This window comes from Diceros bicornis, chromosome 18 (assembly GCF_020826845.1).
Source record: "Diceros bicornis minor isolate mBicDic1 chromosome 18, mDicBic1.mat.cur, whole genome shotgun sequence".
Lineage (NCBI taxonomy): Eukaryota > Metazoa > Chordata > Mammalia > Perissodactyla > Rhinocerotidae > Diceros > Diceros bicornis.
Genome location: NC_080757.1, coordinates 15,214,493 through 15,235,363, shown reverse-complemented (window position 1 = coordinate 15,235,363; position 20,871 = coordinate 15,214,493). Strand labels below are relative to the sequence as shown.

The window sequence follows — 20,871 nt, the reverse complement described above, 5'->3', positions numbered from 1 at the left end:
AGCATAACCTTGAATTTGACCTAATCTATACACATTCATGTGCTTTAAACCCTCACTAGTACCATTTCTGGCACCTCACAATCAAATGTGACTGGTACAGAACACACAAGAGACTGGGACAGCAGGTTTCAAAAACTCACTTTATTCCAATGTGAAATGAAGACGTGATGGTTTAAAAACAAGAAAAAGTTCTTGATCAGCTGTGGGGATGCTTTGCTTGCTAGCTCACACCCACTCCCTTTGAAACAAGGTATTTGGACAGACCATACCCATAAGCAGCTCTCCGCAAAGCCCCCAGGCAGAGGCCCGTTCCTGGGAACAGCTCCCTCAAGCTCACAAGGGTGGCGATCTCCCCCTACCCGTTGGGGCTCCAACAGCAGGCACAGAGAAGCAGCACAGGCAGGCAGGAGAGGGAGTAGCTGGGGCCTGTGGGGGCCATCACCTTCCACGCAGCCCCCCCCCTGCCACTCCCAGAGCTACTCCCTATAGAAGGTGCTTGTGTAGCAAGGACCAGGTAGGGAGCTGGACTCCACAAACAGTGACAATCACTCCTGTATCTGGTAACATCCCCCCAGGATCCATGATTCAGCCCAGGTTCCCCTACCCCTCACTCCCCCCACCCCCACTGTGCGTTAGGCAGCTCAGGTTAAATGGGGAGAAGGATACATTCAGACTGTAGCCCCCAAGGTGAACCCCAACTGGGGTGCAGGGGGTGGGGAGGCAGCGCCTCCTGCTGAGGCCCAAGGGCAGACAGGTCGCGGCTGGGCACAGGGATGTCTGGGGAACCACCGTGGCCACGCACCCCTTTCCCCCACCCTCAGCACAGCCAGGCCAGGCCCATCCGGATCAGTAAAGCCGCTGCTGCAGCTCCCACCTTGCCACAAAGCTAAAGTGCACCCCAACCCTCCAGCCCTGCCATGGAGCTCTGGCTCCCCATCCCAGGACACAGGAAAGCTCCCCTCTTTTTGGCTTCAAACCTGGACTCTAAGCCAGGCTGGACCCAGGGGTAGTGGCAGCAAAAGCAGCAGCCATAATGTCAAACATACAAATGACCTGAGAAATCTCATCTGCACGTCACCCACTCAGAACTGACTCGGGGCTATGTACAAGTTAGGAAGGACGGGCCGAGACATTCACGGGCATGGACACACTCGCACGCACTGCTCGAGGATGGGGGGCCTGAGGGGACACCTGCCCCCCAGCTGGGAACTGATGCCCACACACTCCATTCACATGTCTTCAATTAGGCCTCTGCATTGTATATTCATTGAACCAGTGCAAAAACATCTTTCGGGGGACAGGCAGGCCAGGCCGGGGTCCCAGGAGGATGCTGGGGGTAGGGCTGGGGTCGGAAACGTGGAAGAGGGACTTGTTTCCTCTCCTGATCTGCAGGGCATGCCCCCCTTCTCCTGGAGTCTGGATCACTGGGTAACGGGGCAGCTGACTGTCCGTCTGTCTCTCCCTCTCTACCCCTGAAAGCTTGAGGAAGAAGGGTCCTTGGCAGCCTGGGGCTGGGAGGCCACGTCCTCTGGGGCCCCCGCTGGCTCAGGCTCGGTGGCCATGGGCTCCTCAGCTTTATCCCTGTTTTTGCTGGCCTCCTGGAGCTGGTGCCGCCGCGCCACCTCGGCTTTCAGATTCTCCAAGTCTTTTTGGCTGAGTAGAAGGATGGGGGTGTCAGAGTGGGACTGGTCCCCCGTTACCTGACTGGCTTTGCTTAAATTTGGGACAAGATCAGGCTCTGTGCTTTGTTCAGTGAGAGATGTGTGTGGAACAAGTGCTTCCCTCCCCAGGCAGAGAGGCCCAGAAGTGCTAAAAAGTAAGAACTCGTGCACTCAACACACCCTCCAGGTAAGGCCAGGCTCCCACTCAGCCTTTACGTCTAGTTCCCACCCGCTGCACCGCATGGTCTCTCCTACAGCAGGTCACACACAGGAAACGAGTAGGGCAGGGTGCCCTCCCAGCAGGTAGTGGCAAATGCCCTAACCCCTGGTTGCCCAAACCCACGTCCCACACTGGGGGGAGGGAGACAGGATCAGGGGCCCACGAAGGCAGCACTTTTTTAAGAGCCACACTGAAACTCTCAGGGCCTGGTTGTAAGGCACATCTCTACAGCGGAATAGCAGGAGGTCAGAGAAAGGAAGCCACTCTTTATGTACTGATGTGGAAAGGCTGCCAAGATACATTAACTGTAGGAAAAAAAATACCTGTGTGCATGGCTTGCTACCATTTTGTGCCAAAAAAAAAAAAGAGGGAAAAAAGATTACAGCTATATGTTTGCTCAATTACACATGGAGTATTTCCAAAATTCACAAGGAACTTTTCACCACTGGCTGTACTTTCCAATTTTGAGCCATGTCAACGTATTATATATTATAAAAAACAAAAAACTAAAGGCCAACTTCCAAGTGGGGGAGGGGGCCTCACCTGAGAGGAATGAAGAGGATGCCGTTGATGACATTGAGCTGTTCCAAGACACTGGCCATGCTGGGGGCTGTGAACTGAGGGTGGCAGGGAAGATGAGCCAACACGCGGGCGCGGGGAGGCTGGGGTGGCCCACCCAGCTCCACCTGGGGACGTACCTTGAGGGGCGGGATGTTGGCACTGGAGCCGTTGCGGTAGATCTCGTTCATGGTGCGCTGCAGGGCCACGGCCTGCTGGGTCAGGCACTTGAGGTACTCGGAGCTCTCCTTGGTCTTCTCGTGGTCCTCACCCAGCTATGGGGCGAGAGGCAGCACAGGCAGGAAGAGATCAGGGCTGCCTACAGCCCACAGGCCCAGCTCCACCCCCTCAGCCCCTGCCGCGGCCCACCTGGGTCTTGTAGATGGTGTAGCCTTCCTTCTCGTGCTGCAGGGCTGACCGGAACTCGGCTTTGCTCTCATAGACCCGGGCGACAAGGTGGTGGCTGCAAGGAGACACGGCATGGGGGGTGAAGGAGGATCATGAGTGGGCCAGGGAAGTGGGGGCCTGAAGGGGGGATGTGCACACTACTCTGGGTTCTGCTATGCAACCTACCCACAAACAAGTCCAGGACTCAGAGAAGAGATGAAAGTTGAGAGAAATTTTCTTAAGAGTCAGTGAGAGACAGAGCACTGGATCCCGTGCCCACCTCAATCCAAGTGCTTCCTGGCACCCTGTCCCTGTGGCCTTGGTATCTGGGTCTGGGGACCCCCCTAACCCAGCACAGCCTCACCTGAGGGCCACCTTGAGGGATTTGGGCCCGTGGTACTTGGTGCTGACGGCCAGCGCATTCTCCAGGAAGCGCAGCGACAGGTCACACTCCATCACTCCGTGCAGCACCAGCCCGATGTTGTTCTGGGGGCAGTCGGGAGGGCCCTAGTCAGCTCCCGCTCCCCTGGGGATGAGGCTAGTCCCGCTGCCGCTCCCCAGCACTCACATCCAGCAGTGCCATCTCCGGGTGGTCTTCCCCGAACACGAGCAGTGTGAGGTAGCGGGCGCGGTACAGCAAGTTCAGGGCCGTAGACAGCTGGCTGCTGGCAAAGCAGTACAGGGCCAGGTGCATCTGCGGGGGCAGCTGCGTCAGGCCAGGGCGGCCAGAGGCCCCGCCCACCTGCCCAGACCCCGCCCCCGATGGCTACTCACATATTCCTGGATGGTGTTGGGGTGCTCAATGCCCATCACTCGCTCGCTCATGAGCACTGCCTTCTGTTGGTTACTCAGGGCCTGGGAGGAAGGGGGGTCATCATCCCAGGGTGGGCACTGCCCCACACCGACTCTGCCTGGCCTGTGAGCAGCTCAGCCTCATCCCCTCTGGCTGCACCTCCTATTTTTACTTTGTACAAAGCCAGCAGAGAAGGGACCGAAATTCAGCTGTTGGGACCATGGAAGTCTATGCCCCACTCTGAGAGTGTTTTACTATTTAAAAAAACTTGTCTTAAGCCTTTTTTCCCCCTTAACAAAGTTGATGCAAATACATATACACAAATCTAAGATTGCACTAAAAATAAAGTATTTAAAAAAAAATAGGCTTCTGTAGACAAAAGACGACACAAGAAAACAAAAGAAAAGAGTTGCTGTGGGTGAAGGGTGAGTGGGGAGCCTACAGTGAGTCTGCCTCTGGAAGCCTCGGGGGCTGACAAGGCAGGTTCGCACCCCCAGGCCACATGATGGGTAAAGACAACAGCAGAGACACACCTAGCAGCTTCACATGGCACTTACGAGGTACCAGGTACCGTGAGTCTCAAAATTTACCCTTCCCAACGTCCCTGCCATCACTCCCACTTTGTCCACAGGCACGGCAGAGACAAGGGGAGGAAGCCCAGGCAGAAAAAGTGACTCGCCAGGTCCCCCTGATATCTGTCTGCCCCTCCCTGGGGGATCCAGAAGTGGGCAGCATCCTAGGCCCCTTAGACGCGGCTCCAGTTCCGCAGGCCTGGACTCCCACTTCCTTTTGCCGCCAGGGAGGGAACACAGCCCCAGGCCCCTCACTCGCCATCCCCCAATGCCAGGCCAGGCCCCAAGGCCTCTGCTGACACAGCCCAGAGGGTGCTCAAGGCTCACCTCGGCGTAGTCACCCATAATATAGTGGAGACGGGCCAGGAGGCGCAAGCAGGCGCAGATCTCCACATGCATGGCTCCATACACGTTGTTAAACAGGTTCAGGGCCTCATTGATGAGCTCGCAGCCCTCCTTCAGGAAGCCTGCAGGGCACCCCCAAGGGTACCAAGGTCAGGGCCGGGCCAGGGGACCCCCCTCCCCCCAGCTGCACCTGGCCACGCACCCTGCTGTACTTTGGCCTGCCCGCTCTGGAAGAAGTGGAAGGCGTCCGAGGCCTTCGGGTTGACGTGCTTGACCACAGGGAAGATGTTGAGCACATCTTCCTCGGTGAATGCGGGTTTGTGGCGGCTGTCGAAGCTGTACTCCTTCAGCAGGATCTAGAGGACACAGCCCAACATCCACAGGCAGCCTCAGCTCCAGGCTCAAATGGCCAGCACCTCCCAACCCACCACCCTGTGTCGAGAGAAAGCCACCTCCTGCCATGGCCCTGGGGCCCCGCAGGAACTGGGGAACAGGAGGGACGATGAACCGTGCCCACCTGGATTCCGGTTTTCAGGGAGATCTCCCGTAGCAGCGTTATCTTCTGCAGGCCGTATGTCTCCACAGCCTGGTCCACGGTCTCACTGGGGAGAAGCGGCAGGTGGGCCAAGCAGCCCACACTCTGCCCCTTTCCCAATGGCTGCCCAATCACCTGAGAACCAGGCCTGGGCACCCCTCCCAGCCACTCTCGCCCTCCAGCCAAGACTCGGACTTATAGTTCCCATCCCCACTTCCCAAAACGAGTCCCACACAGCTCCCTCCTTTCTCCTCTCCCCGTCCACTGCCCCATGCTGTCAGAGGACCTCGACGCTGGTGGGGGCCCAGCACCCCTGTGCCTGCCACGCTACCCACGCACCACTCGAGGCTGAAGTCGAAATAGTTCTTGGCCTCCTGGCAGATGTTTTTCCAAAGCTCCTGGGGGGTCATGACAGCCCAGGCCGTGTTATCTGCTGCCCCTGGGGGCCGGTTTCTCCTCCTCCTGTTCCTCTTCTTGGAGACCAGCTCGTCGGCGGGCAGGTGGGCCACGGGGTTGGGGTAAGAGCTCAGGAAGCAGTTTAGGAAGTGGCTGATGGCAGCCGAGAGGCCTGAGAGCTCAACTCCCTGCGAGGGAGGTTTGGATCAGTCATGAGGGCCCTCAGGCCTCAGCCCAGGGCTCGTCCCGATAGGCTGCATGACCCGGGCTGGGGAGGGAGCCACGGTACCTGTAAGTATGTCTTGAAGATGTGCTTGGCAGAGCGGGTGATGAGCTCTCCAATGCCAATTTTCTGCAAGGGTTTAAAGAGGGAAGTCGGTCGGGCCCCAGGCCTCCATCTCGGCCCCACTGTCATATGGCCCACCCTAAGCACCACTCACATAGATGTGGTCCAGCTGGTCTCGAGCCGGGCTCCGGAGCACCAGGTCCAGCACCTTGCCCAGGTAGCGCATGTTGATGCCACGCTGGCGCATCACCTCAGCCAGTGTGGCCCCGTCCATGGGCAGCACCGCATGGTCTGCACAGTCCTTCACCTGTGGGCTGCAACAGGTCAGGCTCCCCAGCCCACCTTGTGAGGGTGAAGAGGACAGGGCCCCCCAAACCTTTTCTCCCAGATGCCCCCGACCCCTCTGTCAGCCATCCTGTCACACAGGGGCTCAGGGGACCAGACCCCCAGCTGCCAGCCCACATGGAGGACACTGTAGAGCAGAGCCTGCGCCTGATGCCTCCCCTCGGCCTCTCTGGGTCAGCGGCCCCATTTGTACAACAGGGATGAGCACTCTGCCCCGCCTGCCTTGCAGGTCAGCAACTCTAAGGAAGTCACTCCTGTGAAGGTTCCACAAGCTTCCAAGGTCGGAGATGGATGAGACCCCAGGGCCTGTAACCGCACCCTCCATGCAGCCCCTCCACCCTTGTGGCACCCCCCTCACCAAGCCGGGGATCTGGCAGGAGAGCAGGAAGGCAGCGGCATCTTTCAGCAGCTGCTTCTGGTCCCGAACTTCCTCCTGGCAGGACTCGGGGAAGCGAACCCCTGCGGGAGGAAGAGCAGAGGCTTGAGCCAGGCAGAAGGGAAGCAGAGGAAGATGCCAGCGCTCAGGTGGATGGACAGGGCCCCAAGATGACCCCCACAGCACTGTGCCTGCCCTGTCCCACCGCTTGCCTGGCGAGAAGATGTCAGGGTTGAAGCGAACGTCGAAGGCCGTGCTGCTGATGGAGCCGACTGCCTTGCACGCGTTGCGGATCACCTCCCGGCTCCGAGGGTCTGCTGTGGAGACACGGCCTGGTGGGAGGCAGCCCACTCCACCATCGGTGGGGCCAGGCTGCCCCGAGCCTCCCCCATCTGCTCGAAGAAATGTCTGCCTGCCTCTCTCGGGGCTGGGTCATGAGCCACCCCTGGCAAACACAAACTGCCAGGACAGGCCTGGGGCTCCCCCGGCATCCACAGTAGCCCCACCTGTCCCGTCATCCGAGGCGATGGTCTCTGCCAGTTCCTTCACCTTGGCCAGGCCACTAGCACTGCTGCCCTCCTCCTCACTTCCCGCCTCCGGTCCCGGAGGGTCTTTAGGCTTGGACTCCGGGGAGGGGAGACTGCCGTTTTCCAGCGAGGTGGGACTCTCCAATTTGCTGGCTTTCTGCTGCATCAGCTGCAGGGCAGCCAGCTTCATGAAGAGGAGGTACCTAAAGTGCAGCAGATGGGGCAGAGCAGGGGATAGGAAAGGGGAATCTAGAAGCCCGGCTGGCCTGGCAGCTTCCTGCAGGCTGTGGGGAGCAGAGACAGGCCCAAGGCTTCTGGCCTGCTGGGGTTAAGGAAGGTTGGGGCTGGACACCCTGGGACATGTCCTGCCCAGTGTGTAAGAGTCAATGCATGCATGCAGGTGCCAGCCCAGCAACTCTAGCAGGTGGCAGCAGGGCACAGCACAATCCAAGATCTTCCCAGACAGGAAGAGGACAGCTGGGGGATGGGTGGGGGAGTGGCTCACCATGCAGGCCGGGGCTCTCAAGAGTGACAGGAACCCCACTGGCATTTTGAGAGGAAGCATTATTCGTGGTGTGGGACATCTGATGTGGCTGACTCCTAAGCACTAAATGGCTGCAGCAGGAACACCCCTGCCCCTCCTCCTGGCCCCTGGCACTGGGACATTCAAACTCACCCTAGCAGACTTCCACATGCTCCTTAGGGAACAGCATGGCTTTGGTTGAGAGCCACTGGTCTAGCTGCTCACTAGTTTTCGACCAAAACTAAAGCTCTGGATGTCTGTGTTGGGGACCCTGATGTCAGAGTGGGTGGGGCTGTGGCTAGGGCTATAATGACTGCAGCCAGAGCTAGCTCTTCTTCACTTTCCAAAGCCCCTCCCGTCAAGGATCAGGCCCCAGAACCACCTACCGGCTGGGTGCAGCCCAGCCCGGCCTCCCAGGCCTTGCTCCTTACCTGTGCTCCACGAAGGCATCCACCAGCTCCTGGCGCAGGCAGCAGAGCTTGTGCCGATGGGCACGGGGGAAGCCAGCGCGGGTGCACTCCTCAGGCAGCCCCTCACCAGGCACGGGCAGGAAGTTGAGGTCAGGGGGAAAGGTGCGCAACAGGTCGAGGATGTAGTGGCGCCCATCGTTGCCGATGATGCCCTTGCACTCCACGGAGGAGCAGAGCTCCACTTCCTCGTCGCGGTCGTTGAGCACCCGGTGCCGCAGGATCTTGAGGGGCCGGCTCGTGCGTTCCAGCAGCTCCAGGTATCGCGGGTGCGACACCACTGTCTTGCCAAAGTCAATGGAGCCATAGATGACGCTTTGCTCCTGGTCCCGCTCCAGGATGCCAGGGATGATGGACTGGGCCGTAACACGGTAGCCACGGTAATCCACCACCACCGTGCCCAGCGTGTAGAGCCCCTCCACGTCCACTGCGTTATACGTGCGCACGCCGTTCAGGTCGTTGGTGGGTGCCACGTAGGCTGCCACGTCCCCGCCAAAGTCCTTGTAGTGGTCACGGACATCAAAGCCCAGGCTGAAGAAGATGTTGTTCCAGATGAACATCTGCATCTTCGTCTCCTCACTGGGGTTGATGGCCATCACGTTGCCATCGATGACCGCCATGGCACCGCGCGTGGCTGCTGCAGTAAAGTCACTGTGCACCTGGCGGGGGGGGGGGGGGGGGGGGGCGGTTGCAAGGGTGAGAGGCTCCAACCACAAGAGCCTCAGCTTTTGTCCCCCTGGCCAAGCTCACCCAGATGGTGGGGGCAAGAGGGCCACTGTGGGGGCCGAGGGACTCGAGCCTCCATTTCCTGACAATTGGAAAAGGGCAAGAAACCCATTTTTTGAAAAAACTTAACACATATTCAGACAGCAGAGCTCAGTGACTAAGAGAGAGCAGAAGGACTGGAGCGGGTTTGGGATCTGCCGATCATGTGCCAGGTGAACTTGGACAGGTCACCTCTAGACCCGTTTTCTCATCTATAAAATGGTAACAATAAAAGCACCAACCTTTACAAGGTGTCTGGAAAACTACAAGAGATGATGCCTACAGAGCACCCGGCACAGCCCCCGGCAAAGTGAGTACCCAGAACACTTAGATCTTATTTTTACCATTATCATCTCCAGGCAGTAAGATTAGAGGAGATTTTAAATTTAACTTTTTTTTTTTGAAAGCACTATTTTTTCCTAATCTCTCTACCTCAGTAAAAGCACTAATAACATCACAGTAGGGCACATGACCCCAGGCGAGGGCCCCATGGCGGTCAGCGGAGGGTGAAAGGCTGGAATGGACCCTGTCACTCATCCCACATTGGAGGCAGGTCCTTCTTTGCCTATGGACTCGAAGTTCCAGAGAGGCCAGAACAAGGAGCTGGGGTGGTCCGCCAGGAGGCAGAAGGCAACAGAACACCCTGCAGGGTATCCCAGCTTTCCTCCTGTCCACAAGAAACCAGCTGGCAGGTGGCAGGTGGGCCAGGGGCTGCTAGTCAGGCAGGAGGGGCTACAGGCACCTTGAATATGGCTCTCTCTCGCAGCAGCCGCTCGGGCAGGTTCTTACGGGGCAGTTCCCTTGTTGTCTGCAGCTCCTCATTCCAGTCCCGGGTCTGCAAAGGGCCCAAGGAGGGAGACACCAGCTCAGTCTGTGCCCCACAACCTGCTCTGGTCAGTCCCTTCCTCCACCTCCCCATGGACAGTCCTACAGGCTCCCAAGTGAACAAGACAAGCAGATGGAGCCTCCAGGGAGGCACACAGAACCCGGCCTGGCACCCACCAAGGGTGGGGGAGGGAGGTGCCCAGGGAAGGCAGGGCTGGGCCGCAGGCACCTGTCCGGGAATGTGCTCCTCGTAGCCCAGCCTCGAGGTGTAGGCATCCTCCGCGCGCACGCAGTCCATGGCATGCTCTGCCTGGGGGGCCGTCCAGCTGTACACCTGGAACGGCGTGGCGATCCTCTCGAACGGGTGGCGCTGGACCCTGCGGCAGGCAGAGGAGGGGAGATGGGGCAGCCCACCAAGCTCAGAGCCCTGCCCTGGGCCCCCACCAGCTCCAGTGTCTCCTTGTCCTGAGACTCCATCCCTGGAGAATCCCACAGAAGCAGATGGGTGCCTCTCCTACTGATGCTGTCTCAGGGCCTGGCTGACAGCTCCCTAAAAGGAGCTGAGGGGCTGGGGGCTGAGCTTCTTAGGGCAGAAGTGCCGCAGTGCAGGCTGGCCTGTTCACCCCAGCCCCTTGTGGTACAGCAGACAAGGGGCAGGGACAGAGCAAAGGCACTACCTTTTCTTCTGCAGCACGGCAAAGTTTTTTTTGAAGGTCGGGCTGATCTGGTTGAGCAGCTCCACCAGGGAATGGCTGAGGAAGCGAGGGCTGGCAGGCTTGGGGTTGAAGTGATACGCTGTGGACCTACAGGGAGAGGGTGGTCACGGAGGGCACCCCAAGTGGCTGTGCACAGACCGGAACAGGCTCGCACAGGGACTCACTGGTTCAGGTAAAAGCCCCGTGTGGACGCTGTGATGCTGACTTGCCGGTCCTCGGCCGTGATCACAAACAGGTACATGAGGTCCCCATGCATCTTACGGTTCCCAGGGGGCGGGTTCCAGCCGCTCATGGTGAGCACTTTCAGGCACTGCAGGGGCTGCAGGAATGGCCAAGCATGAGTGGCCAGGCCTCCCCGTGTGGTGGCCCCCGCCCTACCAGAGACCTCTTGGCTCTGCTCTGGGAGTCCCACCTTCCAGTCACGGTTCTGGGGCTGCAGGGGACACAACGGCCGCTCCCGGCTCCCTGGAAGGATGTACTCGGGTGGCGTACAGTCGATGGGGTCCATCTCCAAGCCCTTCTTCCGCTTCCCGCTGTCTGAGGGACCCGAGCCTGGTGGTCAGCACAATGCCACCCAGGAACCAACCATCTCCCAGCCTAAAATGGGCCCGGTCTGGGTGCCTCCAGCCCCACCCTCTCTGGGTGGGAAGGCCTGGCTCTCAGCCCCTTTGTCAGCCTCTGGCCAACTTGCTCCCAGCCCCTCTGCCCAACCCCTGGCCCCAATGCCTCCCGCACCTCCCAGGTCGCCATCGGTAAAGACACTCAAGAAGGACAAGGAGTTGCAGTCAACCCCGTTGAAGGCATCGGATGGGTCCAGGCTCTTGAGCAGGTCTCGGACATGGCGCACGTGGATGCGGGCCTCACGCACCGTGTATGGCTCTGTTGGGAGGGGGAGGGGGAGGGTGTTACCTGCAACATCCTGCCCAGCATAGAGATGTTGGCCCTAGTGCTACCATAGGTGGTCTTGATTTTCAATTCTAGGCTTCCATTTACAAATTCCATTATGAACACCTAAGTTGGAGTTCTGGTTTCACCACAGACACCTGCCTGCGCGTGGGCAGGGATCTCTGATTGCAAAGAACCTTCTGCCAAAGGGCACACAGGCCTCAGAGAGCCACAAAAGCCCCCTGCTCTGTCCATGGGCAGCACAGTGGGCAGGCGTGCAGAGCTGCTGGGCCCCTGTGGCCTTGATCGTGTCTCCCAGGACAGCCCTCGCTCAGGGCTGGCCTGAGGACTTACCAGGACCCCGAACTACAACACTGTCCCCCAATATGTGTTTCGTGAAATTTTAATGGGGGCTCTTTGTGGGGAGGAGAGAGGTTTGTGATCAAATTAAGTTTGGGCACAGCTGGGTTACATTTTTTCCACATTCGCTGTTAACAGGCTAACGTGCCCAGAACCTCTGAGCCACTTCTCCCCAGGGGACTCAAGTTCACAGGAACTTTTATTTTACAAGCAAACCAGCCTCACCACACCAGCTGATTACTCCACACCGGGCCTGACTTCCCTACTAGAGAGCTGTGAAACTTGTTTCCTTAGAAGATTTAACGTTTATCTCTATACAATTTGATTGGGCTGATTTCAAGCCCTTGCTTGGTACTGTCTGTTTTTTGTTTTTTTTTTAATCACGACCCTGATATTTAACCCACGAAGTTGGAGGGTGCGCATGTGTGATGGCCTGAGAAGCAGACCTGTGCTCCAATTCCACCTCCACAAGTTCGATTCTGCTCTGAGCCTCCATGCGCTCATCTGTGACACAAAGATACTAGCTGGGATGGGTGGAGTACTGCCTGTCCCTGTCTCCATGTGCCCTCCCTTGGCAGGCCACCCGACTGCCGGACAAACCTTCTACCACACGTAGCACAGAGCCCTCCTGCAGCCCCTCCACACTGCGCAGCTCTGAGAAGTGGTCCAGCATGTTGCCATCCAGGTGCAGTGAGAAGCAGGTGCGGTGACATGTGTCTTCACGATCCATGAGTACCTGGTGGATTTCCTGTACCATCTCCTGGGGGGACACCTGCCAGGGAGAAGGCCCCGACCACCCTGGTGAGGACAAACCACTTTCCCCAGCCCAAAGTACCTGGGTCCCTAGAATCAATGCCCTCAATACTCAATTTCCCGCTTTTTGGCTATTAAATTCCAGGCCCTGTTCATAAATACCATGCCCATCTGCACCTGTGTGTGTGTGTGTGTGTGCAGGACAGAGCCTGGCCCTGTCACCCTCAGGTCTACTATTCCTGTAGACCAAGAGCAAGCCCTGAGCAGAGGAGCAGGAGATATAAGATTAGGGAAAAGAAATTAGCAGTCTTGCCTCCGCCCTTGCCCAATGCCAAGGCCCCCAAGGCAAATGGCCTCCCCTTTCCAAGAAGGGATGCTCTGGGGCCCAAGCTTGCGGGGTACAAAAGACATAAAAGCACAGTGCCTGGTTCCCCAATGAGTTACCAGTTTGCAAGACCTCTGGGTTGGCTTTTCTCTCAGGCAGACGGTAAAACCAAAGCCAGAGAGGTGACTTACCTGAGGGCACAGAGCAAGAGACTGAGGAGCCCTGGGACCCCAACACCACCCAGCCACTACCATACCTTTCCCCAAACAGGGCTGGCAGTCCCAGCTGGGAGCTGTCCTCTAGCAATGGGGCAATGACTTGAACCTGGACTCCCACATCCACCATGCTAGCTGAATGACCTTGGGCAAGGCACAGGACCCTCAATTTCCTACCTATAACATAGGTACAGGACGAGCAAAGGCAAGGCTTGGCTTTCCGGCTTCATCCTCCCTAACAGGCTCTGGCCCTGGTCCCCAGCACCCCTCCCCCATCTCACCTGCAGGGAGAAAGGCTCAATCCCAGGGGCCAGGATCTTCACAGAAAAGCCTGTGTCCTGAATGACAATGACTTCCTGTCCAGTGGTCTCCTCTCCCGCCTCGGCCTCATCCAGCCCATTTTCCCGGGGTGGTTCAGTGGCCCCCTCTTCCCTCTTCAGGCTCTCTGGACAGTCCCCATTCAACAGCATGACTGACGGCAGCTCTGCAGGTGACAAGAAAGGAGTTGAGTCAGATGGCCCTAGTTAGTCAGATGGGGCCATCCACTTCACCCACTAGGCTGCGCACGTGCCCTATAGAATGGCTTCTCCACGTCCTCCCGAGACTCCACAGTCTCACCTCACACTGGGCAACAACTTCCCCTAGCCCTGGCCACCTGCAGGCCAGGGCCTTCTCCATGCCACACCCCAGGCCCCCCCTTCCATCCACTCCTCAGTCCACCAGTCCAGCTTACATCTGAGCATGCCATCCAAACCACTCTCCCTAGAGTCACCAACGCCACCCTGAGGGCCACACCTCAGGGTCTTCTCTGGCCTTAATGTGTCTGTGTTCTCATCAGCCACCCTCTCACTGCTCACTTCCTCCTCTTCTTCCCTGACAGATGCTGATACTCTTGTTCCTCCCTCTCCAGCCCCATCCTCTTCTAGCAGTCCGAGCCATGGGTGTCCCTGGGCCCCAGCCTCTGCTCATTCTCATCTCACCCTCTCCCATGGCTTCAAATGCCCTCCCGCCTTGCAGCTCACATGGCCAATCCAGGCCTTGCTCAAGCTTTTCAATATGCGGCCATCCTTAGGCATCATCAAAGACTCATCTTGTCAGCATGGAATTCATCTTCCTCCACAAACCAGCCCCTTCTCTGCGAATGCTCCCCCAACTCCTATCTAGTCACCCTATCTAATCTCCAAATTGGTCATGGGACCCAGCCTCTGCAGCCATGGCCCTGGTGCAGGCCATTTCTCCGATTTCAAAAGCACCACTTACAACCTTCTAATACTCCCCACTGCTCACCAGAGCCAAGCTTCTTAAGCCAACATTCTCAGGCACCAGTCTGAAGGCCATCTCAGCTCCTGCCAGCTCTCCCTGTGGCGGTATGGCCACACCAAACCACCTGCAGCCTGAGAACAGGCCACACATCTTCCCTTCCACCTGTGCTTTTGTTTATGCTGTCCCCGATAAACCATTCCATGGGGCAAATTCCTACTCACCCAGACAGGCCTGGGTGAAATAAACCCTCTTCTCTAAAGCCTGCCCAAATGACCTGACAGCAGAATTATTGCCTCCTCACTGTCCTCAGAGACTTGGTTACCACCTGCCAGGGCACTTGTTCTACTGCATTCTGGGTGGCTGGCTGTTCACACCAGCAGCTCTATCTTCCTCCTCTGTCTTGCCCGCACTCAACAGAAAGGGTACTGAAGTAATGAATTAATTACTGTAAACGTGTAGTTAAGTCCAATATTTGTGAACAGTACCGAACTCACACGCTGTGGAGAGAGGGGGAGAGCAGGTGACAAAACCTTCCATTTCTGCCCAGGCACCAAGGGAAACAAAGGAGAGCCCCCTCCCTGCTCTGGGGAGCAAGAGGAGCCTCTCCAGCAAAAGATAGGCCTGCCTAGATCCCCATTTGGGGATCCACTGGGCCTTCCCACCCAGGGTCCACCTGGCAGCTAAACTGGCCCCTTGCTCCTCTGGGACTTCCAGACAGGGCAGCTCGCCCAGCTCTGCTCTGGACCCTAGCCCATCCCGTCCAGAACGCACCTCCTCTTCCCCACCTAGCTGTTACGAGTGGGGATGAGGTGTATTTCCCCAGAGCTGTGTAGGCCCTACCCAGACCCCCCAGAAATGTGGAGCAGGGGCCTCAGGAAAGGAGATAAGCCCAGCACACAAGGGCACGCCAGGGGGACGTGGAGAGAAGCCACTCCCTCGTCTCGGTGTCCCCTCCACTCAGTGATAAACAGGAGCTCAGATATAGTCCCCTCCTCCTTCCCCCAAATAAGGACGTCTGAGACCCAGAAAAGTTCAGTCTTGCCCAAGGTTAAGAGTGGACCCCAGATTCCCCATCAAGAGACCACACCACCACGTGGCTGCACTGCCCTCAATCCTGGCCACTGTGGACCTTCAATGACTGTCATCACCCCTGTCCTACTCCCAGTATACCTCTCCAAACCTGAAGTGAAACTCCGGAGAACCACAAGGACCCCTCCTCCCAGTGAGCCCACAACCCCAGGCAGGGTGACCCCAAGCCCCTAGAAAGTGAGCAGCTGGCCCCAAAGGGAGAACTTGGCCAACTCTATGACAAAGCAGACAGGGACAGGAGGGCGGGGAAAAGGGCGGTGGTTGGTCAGCTTTCAAAAGACAGCAAGAGAGATGGCAGATATAAGGAGGCACTTCCCCCAACAGTCCTTGAGAAAGGCTTTGCTGGCTGGCCATCCCCCAGGATGAGGGGAGATGCAGTAAGGGGCCCCCATCCAATATGGAACAGTAGCTTTGAGGTCTGAGACCCCAAAAGTGGGATGTCAAAGACCCAGACAGGTAGCCTGTGCTCCCTGAGTTCAGACCAGGGAAGATGGGGAGGAGGGCAGGGAAGACAAGGCAAGAGTAGCCACAGCTCCAAATCCCCCTTCCTCAGCCCAGGGAGCCTGCTCAGAAGGCACCTAGGCACCAGGTTCCTGCCCCAGGGGGCACTCAAGCCCCTATCAGATTTCAAAGGAATGTGGCTGGTTCCCAGGGGCCTCCTTTCCCCCAGGACAGCCCGCCCTGCCCCTCCTCCTTCCTCCAAAGGACCCTGAAGGTCTCCCTATCACTGGATTAAGACCAAGTGATCTCCCCACAAGAGGCCAGCCACCTGGCTCACTGGCCCCACAGCCCACCTGGTGCAGTCGGCGGCTGCCCTCTCCTGGGCTCTGGAGTCTCAGGACCGCCATGGCAGCGAGGCAGCCAGCTCTCCAGTTCAGGCCCGGCAAAGCCTGTGTCCCCTGGTCTGGCCTCTGCTACTACCCTTGCCCCCATGCAGCTGGTCGGCCCAGGGCTGGAGCTCCGGCTGGCTTCGGGTTTCACTGGGACCAGGCCTGCCGGGACGGCCCTGGGAAGGGCACACTCCCCCTGCCTCGCATCCTGCTCAAGGTCGGCCAGAAGGACAGTTGTGGGCCAGGAGGCCCCGGTGGCTCCAGGACTCCAGGTGGAGCTGCTACCAGTGCTCAGGCCCAATTTCCTGATCCCTCCAGAAAGGGGGTCACTGCTGCTGAAGCTGCTAGAGGGGCAGGAAAATCCTGCGTTTGGGGTACCTGGGCCCCTCTGGATCAAGGGCCCCGGGGACTGGCTGGCAGGGGCAGGGCCCAGCAAGGGGGTCCTCTCCTCACCCCCAACCCCAGGGGGAGTGCGCAGGACCGCTTCAGCCAGCTGCCAGCAACAACTGGCACAGACCTGGGCCCAGGCCATGAGGTGGCCGCCCCCTGTCCACCAGGCGCACACACTGAGCACCCTGCCTGCCTCCTGGGTCAAGTGACTGGCCAGGGCCTCTGGCTCATGCTGCCCCCTGCAGGTGATCTGGCAGCTCTCCCCTTCCTGAGAGTCACTGGTTCTGGTGGGAGGGGGATGGGCCCCCAGTCTCCCAGAGGACAACTGCACCCGTGCCCCAGGCCTCCAGCTCCACCAAGAAGCTGGCAGGCTCCATCTTCCCTTCCCAGCAGCCCCTGCGCTGCCAGGAGAAAACCAAGTCTCCCCCCCGGGGAAAACAGAGCTGGCAACAAGAGGCCGAAGGCCGTTCGGCTGTGGAGAAGGAACATGCCCAGCCTCGCCAGGGCGCCTTCCCAGGGCCTCTGACTTGTTGCCAGGGCCCAGTCAGGGCTGTTCTGGCATCCATACTAACCAGGGTAGGGGCGGGGAGCCAGGCTCGCTCCAGCCACCACCCCCCGCACCCCCCACGTCCAGTCTGATCCCAGGCAGCCCTGAGGCACCAGCACCCAGCACACCCTCAGCCTTTCCACAGCCCCCACAGATAGTTCTGGCCCACATACACTGACCCTGGTGTGTGTGGTACAAAAGGCCAGGCCCAGGCAGAGCCCCTCTTATCCCACCCTCTCCCCAAACATACCCTAACCTTCTGGAGAAGGGAGTGGGACAGAGCGGCCTGGAGATGACCCCCTGAGTGGTGGTGCCAGCCACCTCCACTCTGGTTACCACACAGCCATTGCTCACTCTAGGCCCAGGCCGCAACAGGTCCCTCAATCAGCTCAACCAGCCCATCTCACTTGAGGAAACTGAGGCTCCAGAAAGCTAGTAAGCAAGCAAGCTACCCAAGGTCGCAGAGGCAACAGGAAGCAAAGCCAGGTCAGGAAAAAACCAGGCCCATCAGATGCTCAAGCCCATGGTCCTGAGTGCTACTCACCCAGGCTACAGCACCAACCAGGTACAGTCCTCCCTTCCCCCTCCAGGCCTCAGGCCCAGGATGCAGGTCTATCTTCGGCTACAGGATTCCCTCCTCAAGCTCTACAGCCCTGGGCCGGCACCCCTCCTCCCATATCCCAGGGGCCACCCCTGAGGGTCTGGGCTTCAGGGAAAAGGTGGTTCTCTGCAGAATGGGGAGGGGCTGCCCAAAGAGCACTGCACACACACACCCTCAGTCTTCACTGGCCACATCAGAGTGAAGAGATAAAGTGTACCCCTGCCCTGGCCTGGGAGCACGGGGACCCCATGGGCAGCAGAAAGGAGTTTAGAAAAGAAACTTGGGCCATATGGCGTGGCCTCTGTGTGCCTTCCCCAGCTTGGCATGGCCTCCCTCAGTAGACTGTGCCAGGGCCAGGCCCCGCCCCAGCCAAGACCTCAGCAGATGAGGTTCCTGCAGGAAGCAAGGCCACAGAAGACACATCACCCCATCCCAGGAACCCACGGCTTCAAGGGAAAGGGGTGGGGACAAGCAGGCAGCCAAGGAGGTGGGCACCTCTTTTGCCTCATTCCTGTCCCCTCAGGTCAGAAGCAGGTCTGCAGGGTGTGGAGTTAGTCCAGTGTTCCTCGAGCTGCTCTCCTCAGACCTACCCAAGAGAAGAGCTTTGGTATCCTGTCAGGGACCTCCCCTAAGCCCTTAAGTCCCTCCGCAGTCTGCCAGCCCCCTTCTCCACTCTGGGCCTCAACTCCAAGGAGCCCTCCCCTAGACAGAAGGAACTTGACACACCACTGTTAACTTGAAAAACCTGCCTGTTCTCTTAACCCCTAAAAGCAGCTTTATTCCCAAGAAGGTAACTGACCCTTGCTCCTCCCAACAAAAGGCCTTAATCACCTCCTCAAGGGACTGTAGAGCCTTCCAGAGCTGGATCCTGAGGTCAGAAGCCTGAGTAAGAGCCTGCTGAGGGACTCCAATAAAGCCCCCTCCTTCTTTAAGTAGATTCAGGCTGGCTGTAATTCGAGTCCTAGCTATCTACACCAGCTTCCCAAAGATGTAAGAAGCCTGCTGGTATGCTCCCAGTTTCCCCAAAATGAACAGCTGTGCCCTTCCCCCAGCCCAGGGTGCCCCAGACAGAGCCTCTCAGCACACAGCTGAGAAGGGGCTTCACTCAGGCCCTCAGAGAAATCCTCCAACAGACTCTCCCTTCCTCAGCCCCCACATTCTCAGCATATGATCCCAATATGCCTGTCCCAGCTTCCTCTGGGGCAGGCCAGAACAGCCTTGGCACGTTGGCTGTGAGCCGGAAATCCAAATGCTCCCCCCAACAGCTAATTCGTCGTGTGACCTTGGGCAAGTCGCTTCATCTCTTCAGGTCTCTTTGCTAGAGGGAAAATCAGCCAGCCCAACCTCCTCTTATCTAGCCTGCCCCACTGATTCAGAGCCACATCAGGGCAAAGCCTGGCAGGTTGGAGTCACCAGCATTTGTGGTTCTGCTCAAACCCTGGCCTTGTCTAGGCAATTAGCAAAGCTGCCACAGTACCTACTCCCCATCACAAGGTAACCCTGCTGTGACAGGGTACAGGGTCAGAGAGTCTACCTAACATTGCTCCCCTCCTGACTCACTGTAGCTGGGAAGGGAGATGAAGATGACATGGCCCTGTTGAGCAGACTGGGGAGCGTGGGAGACAGGAGTAGTTCTGCACATCCACTGCCGCCCAGGGGAGAGAGGGACCACAGGCCAGCCCTGGGCTCTGAGGAAGATTTGGAGATGACAACTGAGGAGCTGGGAAGGGGCTTCCACCCTTAAGGCTGGATTCTAAGACATGATGGAAAAAACAGAGCAGGCTCAGGAGAAATGGACAGAAGCAGGCCCCACCTGAGAAAAGCTGCAGCCACTCCCAAAGCCACTGCCACACAGCCCCCAAGGGGGGAGAGCTGGAAGCTGGACTGCACACCGACGACCTTTGCCTTAAAAACAGCAACTCTGGGCTGACCCACTTTTCGCAATAAGACGGGTTAATGATCAAGTTCTGGCACAAACACCTCCTCCTGCCAAGGAGTTTGGCTTTGCCCGCATACACAAGGAGACCCCTAGGTCTGCCAACCAGGCCAACACCTAACAGGGCAGAGATCAGAACCTGAAGACCTGGGGTTAAAGCCTTGCCTCTGGGAATGAACCAGAGAAGCCCCCTCAAAATACACACACCCAACTCGCGCTCTTTCCTCAGACCAAGCCTGGTAAGTCCCAAGCTGAGCCTCATTGGCAGGGCTGCAGCCCTGAGCACAGGGAATACTTGGGATCCTGACGCGGAGGAGTGCCTGACGAAGCAAGTGTCAGTGACCCCAGCCCAGAAGGCTCCCCATTCCCGGGCGCGGAGGGGGTGGGTCCGCCGATTCAATCTGTCTGCGGCGGCGGCGGCACACCCCGAAACCGCGTGTGCGTGCACGTGTCCCCACGATCTAGCGCGCGTGTGCCCGCCGCCGGTGCCCGCCACTGCTGCCCTCCCCGGGACCCCACGTGCGAAGCCGGGGCCGCAGCCGGGGGCGACAGTGAAGGTGACCTTCAGGGCGGGGGCCGCCCGGTGGAGGGGCCAGCGAGATGCTACCTGGCCTGGCGCGGAGGGAAGGCGGCGGTCCCCGCGCAACCCCGAACCCGCCCGGCCGCTCGGCCCGGTCCAGCCGCCCACCCGGCTGCCCGCCGGCCCCCGCCCCGCTCACCGGCCGCGCCCGGCCGCCCCTTGCCACCGGCTTGCGAGCTGGGCTCCCGGGTGCTGTCGGCCGGGGCGGCCGCCGGCAACTCGTCCGTTTTGATGACCATGGCGGCGGGAGCGGGCGTCCGGCTAGGCTGTCCGAGCCGCCCGCCGCGCCACTAACCCAAGTGCCCTGCGCGCCGCGGCCGCTGCGGGAAGGACGGAGTCACCGGCCCACGTGGTGCGCGCTGTAGCCTTTGACCCCACCACCGCTCCCCTGCCCCGCCCTCGCGCCCGGCCCAGCCCACGGAGGCCCGCGAGGGACAAAAAGCGCAGCGCCTCGTTGGCCGTTTACCAACGCGGTGACTTTCCCGAACGCCTTAAAGGGAACGTACCCTGACTCAGGCGAGAAAGAGGCTTCCGGCCCCCTCGAGGGGCGGGGCTGAGGAGAGACGTCCTTGCGATTCCCTGCCCGTCGGGCGGGCGTCTTGACCTTGGGTGGAGACTCTTCCAGGACTGCCATTGCTATCCGTCCCCTCCCCCAATGGCCCACTGCTTCCTATTGCAAATCTGCCAAATGACCACGCGGTCTCTAATCTGAGGTGTTAGTGTGAACCTCAGCGCCCTCCTCACCAAGCTGCCCTTTGCGCCGAAGGTGTGGAGCTGGGGTGTGTCCGGCTTTTTGAACA

General features: G+C 58.9%; 1 protein-coding gene across 9 annotated transcripts; it reads right to left on the bottom strand.

The window, feature by feature from the left end:
- Positions 1 to 121: 121 nt before the first annotated feature.
- CLUH (clustered mitochondria homolog) lies at positions 122 to 20,403 on the bottom strand. 9 transcript variants are annotated; one of them, XM_058560083.1, is made up of 25 exons: positions 20,367 to 20,403; positions 13,117 to 13,319; positions 12,143 to 12,314; positions 11,033 to 11,176; positions 10,710 to 10,849; positions 10,462 to 10,616; positions 10,259 to 10,384; positions 9,811 to 9,958; positions 9,499 to 9,591; positions 7,956 to 8,650; positions 6,981 to 7,204; positions 6,457 to 6,791; positions 5,908 to 6,060; positions 5,757 to 5,819; positions 5,411 to 5,655; positions 5,054 to 5,138; positions 4,739 to 4,892; positions 4,519 to 4,658; positions 3,601 to 3,681; positions 3,395 to 3,520; positions 3,191 to 3,312; positions 2,809 to 2,902; positions 2,580 to 2,714; positions 2,425 to 2,498; positions 122 to 1,653 (listed from the first exon to the last, which is right to left on the bottom strand). In XM_058560083.1, exons 2-25 carry the CDS (start codon positions 13,303 to 13,305, stop codon positions 1,467 to 1,469), a joined length of 4,080 nt encoding a protein of 1,359 aa, XP_058416066.1. In that variant the 5' UTR covers positions 13,306 to 13,319; positions 20,367 to 20,403; the 3' UTR covers positions 122 to 1,466. The 9 variants fall into 9 exon arrangements, 8 of the variants coding, with proteins under 8 accessions (XP_058416066.1, XP_058416063.1, XP_058416064.1 ...); XM_058560080.1 differs by lacking the exon at positions 20,367 to 20,403 and adding an exon at positions 20,211 to 20,360; XM_058560081.1 differs by lacking the exon at positions 20,367 to 20,403 and adding an exon at positions 20,211 to 20,360 and having other exon boundaries at positions 10,710 to 10,834.
- Positions 20,404 to 20,871: the final 468 nt, after the last annotated feature.

Coding starts and splice junctions, on each gene's coding strand:
- CLUH (XM_058560075.1), bottom strand. CDS start 16,549: ATGGCCTGGGCCCAGGTCTGTGCCAGTTGTTGCTGGCAGCTGGCTGAA. Junction 10,617..10,709: donor CCCAGAACCGTGACTGGAAG/GTGGGACTCCCA, acceptor CCATTCCTGCAG/CCCCTGCAGTGCCTGAAAGT. Junction 9,959..10,258: donor GCCGTGCTGCAGAAGAAAAG/GTAGTGCCTTTG, acceptor TGCCTGCCGCAG/GGTCCAGCGCCACCCGTTCG.